General features: G+C 37.2%; 1 protein-coding gene across 1 annotated transcript in view; it reads left to right on the plus strand.

The window, feature by feature from the left end:
• Positions 1-821: 821 nt before the first annotated feature.
• LOC106883860 (aquaporin AQPAe.a) overlaps positions 822-5,095 on the plus strand; it is a 5,592-nt gene continuing 1,318 nt past the window's right edge. Inside the window, exons 1-3 of the mRNA XM_014934998.2 lie at positions 822-1,524; positions 4,236-4,631; positions 4,966-5,046. Coding sequence (XP_014790484.1) covers positions 1,303-1,524; positions 4,236-4,631; positions 4,966-5,046 — 699 coding nt within the window. The 5' untranslated portion in view covers positions 822-1,302. The remainder of the gene's footprint in view (positions 1,525-4,235; positions 4,632-4,965; positions 5,047-5,095) is intronic.

Genomic DNA, 5,095 nt, shown 5'->3' on the forward strand with positions numbered 1-5,095 from the left:
AGTTGACGGTATATCTTTGATGTTTCATTACCTGGTAAAACTCCATCTATTTTAAACATTTTCTCATTATGCTATATCTAAGACATAAAGACTGTTCAAGAAGAGTTGCCAGCCTTAGTTATAAACCTCAAAATGTGTGACCCAACCTCGTTTTTGAGGTTATTTTTATGTAAAAAAAGAGTTGTGCAAAAAATATACTTTATTTGGTAGCCAAAAGATTACTGAATCTTTTGATAACTCATATGTCAAAATCGGCAAGCCAGTTTTTGAATCCATAATGAACATACGCATACACACACACACACACACACACACACACAGAGAATGATAGATAGATACATATGCACACACACACACACACACACATACATACATCTTCAAGATTAACCATTTAGAAATATCAAATCGCTGACATATGAAATACAAAGGTCCAGTTGTTTGTAGAGAACAAAGGATGATGAAATTAACTTTCCATGTAACACTGCTTAATACACAAACACACTGTTTCATTATTCATTAACTTTGTGATGAAGGTTTATATAAATCTTTGTATTGTCTTGGCATTTTCATTCTTGTTAGGTTAATATTTATAGAATAATATTTTAAGTGATTTGCTTACAGTAAATAAACAAGGCATTTAGATTGTTTCAAACATAGTTATGCTATATAAAAATGTTTCCAGCTGTCCTGTCAGATTGTATATGATTAAATAACAAATGAAGTTAGTTTCAACTCAGAAATGTGAAAAATAAAGGTTAATTTGGCCAAGATAAGATTCTTATTTTGTATTTAATTAATATCTTCATTAGATAATTAATAAACACAGCCTAAAACTCAAAAGAGCTGATGTCAGGACTCTACATCATTCAAAAGTTCCATGCTTCTTAAAATTCACCGCCAGTACACCTGATGCGCCCTGCCTTTTTTTGTAAAGGACTCATTCACTGTTCACTTCCTATGCATATTCTATGTGCAGTTCATGCATTTTTCTGACAAGTTGTAGTGCACCTGAGCACTGTATAAGTTAATATATTATTTTAAGCAGAAATAAAATTTGCTTCAGTCAAGAATAAAGACAAAACTTTCTTAAGAAAGTATTTTCTTTCTCTTCTTGTTGTGGCGAGAGTCATTGACACCCCTGTGGGATTGGAAGAATGGACTAGTCGAACTCACAAGAGTAGAGTATTGGTGGAGTTGAGAGAAGTCTCAAGTAATTTGAAACATGTCGTCCCTGCTTTGTGAAACCTGCATCTCCAACTAATAGAACAATATAAAACCCCTGAAGTTGGGGGCTATAGCTATATGAAGGTTTTATCAAATTCAAGTTTGGAATCTTTAAAATATCAGAAAATCAGTTGCAGTTGCTTAAGAAAATTCAGGATGGTAACCAGCTTGGATGATGTTAAATCCTTACGTTTCTGGAGGGCAAATGTTGCTGAATTTTTGGGTTCCGCCTTATTAGTGTTTATGGGTTGTGGATCATGTACTCAGTGGAGCAAAGAGACCACACCTTCTTTGATTGAGGTAAGCTCTATTTTAACCCATTTGTTACTATATTGTTATTAAAATTTACTCTCTTTCTTTCAGTCTATTTTGAAAATAACAAAGAATTTATTGAAATAACTTTGACATTATTAAACTCGTCTGTTGAACATAAATTAACTTGAAATGTTGATGGAAAAATCTAATTTAGATCACTTTTATTATAGTGCTAGGGATAATCTCAGTTCAATATCAAAAACTAAAATTCACTAATAGAGAAATTTTTGCATAATCTTATGTAGCTTCTACTTTTTTCTTCTCTTTTTTTTTTTTTCAAAATTTGTTCAGTTATCTGTTTTCAATATAGGAGAATACGATTTTGGCCCCAAAATTGCGTTTTCAAAATTTTAATTTCCCCACTTTTCACTTCAATTTCTTAATTTTTAACTTTCTACAAATTTTTTTTTTTTAATCTATGTAGAACAATACAGAGATTACGAATTTGGGATTGTTTTTTTTTTTGAATTTTTAGCAAAGAAACACTCAATACCCCTTCCCCCGCACCTCATTCACCCATCACCTTTCCATTAAAACTTCCGAATGTTTTACTTTCGTTTGATGTTTCACACATGCGTAGAATTCTACTGATATAGCAGATGTCAAAAATATCAGACCTTTACCAGAAAACCCGACATGCTAGAAACAACAGCTAAACAACATTATTTCTGAAAAAGCTTACCCGTCATCATCATCATTGTTTAACGTCCGCTTTCCATGCTAGCATGGGTTGGACGATTTGACTGAGGACTGGCGAACCAGATGGCTGCACCAGGCTCCAATCTGATCTGGCAGAGTTTCTACAGCTGGATGCCTTTCCTAACGCCAACCACCCCGAGAGTGTAGTGGGTGCTTTTATGTGCCACTAGCATGAGGGCCAGTCTGGCGGTACTGGCAATGGCCACACCTGCACAGGAGTCAGTCTAGCGGCACTGGCAATGACCTCGCTTGAATGTTTTGTTCATGTGCCTGTAAGGTGATGCTGGTAACGATTATACTCAAATGGTGCGATTTACGTGCTGCCGGCACGGAAGCCAGACAGCTGCTCTGGCAATGATCCTGCTCGGATGGTGCTGTTGGTGCTCCACTGGCGTGGGTGCCAGTCATCGAATCTGGTTCAATTTCGATTTCGATTTCACTTGCCCCAACAGGTCTTCACAAGAAGATAAAAAAAGCTAAAAGTGAAAAATTTGAAGTTTTTAGCTTTTTGAAAGCGGGGAGGTGATGGGTGGAGGTTGGGGAAGAGGATTGGAGTGTTTCTTTTTGAAAAATTTGAAAATTTCTTAAAGATTTGTAATCTCTGTATTTTTCTATATGGATTGAAAAAAAAAAAAGATTTCGAAAAACGTTTAAAATTTTTAAAATGGGGTGGGGAGTTGGCGGTGGGGGGAATCAAAATTTCGGAAATCTGTTTTTTGGGAAGAATAGAATCCTAATCTCTTATGTTGAAAACATAGGAATCCAAAGAAATTTTGAAAAAAAAAAAAAAAGGGATGAGGAGCACAAATAGGCACTACTTAAATACAGAGGTCCCGATGCATCTGCGTAACGATGTTTTTACAGTGCACACTCATTAGGGATAGGGTTTAGGGTTAGTTTTAGGGTTAGGGTTTTAGGGTTATGTGGCGGGATCTCTGTATTTAAGTAGTACCTGCAAATGTCACCTCCGACATGCTAGAAACAATAGTTAAACAACACAATTTCTGAAAAAAACTTCCTTTTAAGTTTATATCGAAGATCAGGTTTTTAAATACGTTCATCTCAAACATAGATTAAAAAAATATAAAAAAAGGTTGGCAGTGACTGAGACCTTTGGAAATATGCTGTGCGTTAGAAAACCTGGCAAGCCAAGTGAGACCATAATCCGTGGCCTTTGCCAGGGGTGTAACCAGTCCACTTATGTGTACCTTTCCTTCATTGGACTCTAAACTCTGCTTGCGAAGACCTGTTGGGGCAAGTGAAAGCGAAATCGTAATTGAACCAAATTCGATGACTGGCACCTGTGCCAGTGGAGCGCTAACAACACCGTCCGATTGTGATCATTGCCAGAGCAGCTATCTGGCTTCCGTGCTGGTGGCACGTAAATAGCACCATTTGAGTGCGATCGTTACCAGCGTCGCCTTACTGGCACTTGTACCTGTGGCACGTGGAAAGACATTCAAGCGAGGTCATTGCCAGTGCTGTTGAACTGGCTCCTGTGTAAGTGGCATGTAAAAAGTACCATTTTGAGCATGGCCATTGCCAGTACCGCCTGACTGGCCCTTGTACCGGTGGCACGTAAAGGCACCCACTATACTCTCAGAGTGGTTGGCGTTAGGAAAGGCATCCAGCTGTAGAAACTCTGCCAGATCAGATTGGAGCCTGGTTCGCCAGTCCTCAGTCAAATCGTCCAATCCATGCTAGCATGGAAAGTGGACGTTAAACGATGATGATGAGGATGATGAGATCAGTGATCAATTCAGTTAGTGGAACAAAAATTTTAAATGCCGTAAGAGAAGTTAATAGCTTTTGTGTTTTCTTTTTGAATAGTTAAATGTGTCTTCTCCATTGTAATTGTTTTAGTTTCAACTAAAGATAAAACCACATTCCTGGCAAGTGCATATCTGAAATATATATTCTATGTTCTTTCTAAAAGCAACCATAAATCTATTTCCATATGCAGTGATCTTACTAAATATATTTTCTTTTTGATTTAGGTATCATTTGGTTTCAGTTTCACAGTGGTGACTTTGGTGTGGATTTTTGGACAGACCAGTGGTGCTCATTTCAACCCTTCTGTGACATTGGCTCTGATGCTAACTCGTAAGATCAGTTTTGTCCGTGCTGTATTTTACATGATATTTCAATCAGTTGGTGGAATTACAGGTGCTGCTCTTTTACTGTCAGTTCTTCCTAAAAACAAGACAGCAGATTTATGTCCCACTGTTCTGGCAGAAGATGTAAGCGTTTTCCAAGGAGTGTTAGTTGAGAGCTTCTTGGCTTTCTTCCTTGTAATGACTGTGTATGCCACATCTGACACAAGACGCACAGACCACAAAGGATCGTTCCCACTTACAATCGGCATTGTTATAATGGCTTGTATTTTAATGGGAGTAAGTATATCGTCATCATCATCATCATCATCTTACTATCACTATTGCAACCAGTAAAATAATTTTAAATTAACATTTACTCAAATTTATGTCTTTGTGACCTTGTGCCCATCTAAGTTGGTTTATTTATCATCAGCCAGATGCCCTCCCTGAGTCTAGAAGTTGGCTTGACAAGACTCCCCAATTCCCTCTGTGTTTTGCTGTATGTATACAATCAGCCAAACTCCTGTTTTCACTCCATTCTTTGATGTCATCAAATTAACCAAATGCTAATGGTTATATATATATATATATATATATATATATATATATCTGTATTTTTATCTATTTTCAGGCTAAATTTACTGGAGCTTCAATCAATCCTGTAAGATCCCTTGGGCCAGCTGTTGTTGGAGGAGTTTGGGAACACCATTGGGTCAGTACAGTCACTTTTATGTTATTTTAATGGGTGCAGACAAGGGCTG

This window comes from Octopus bimaculoides, chromosome 1 (assembly GCF_001194135.2).
Source record: "Octopus bimaculoides isolate UCB-OBI-ISO-001 chromosome 1, ASM119413v2, whole genome shotgun sequence".
NCBI classification, from domain to species: domain Eukaryota; kingdom Metazoa; phylum Mollusca; class Cephalopoda; order Octopoda; family Octopodidae; genus Octopus; species Octopus bimaculoides.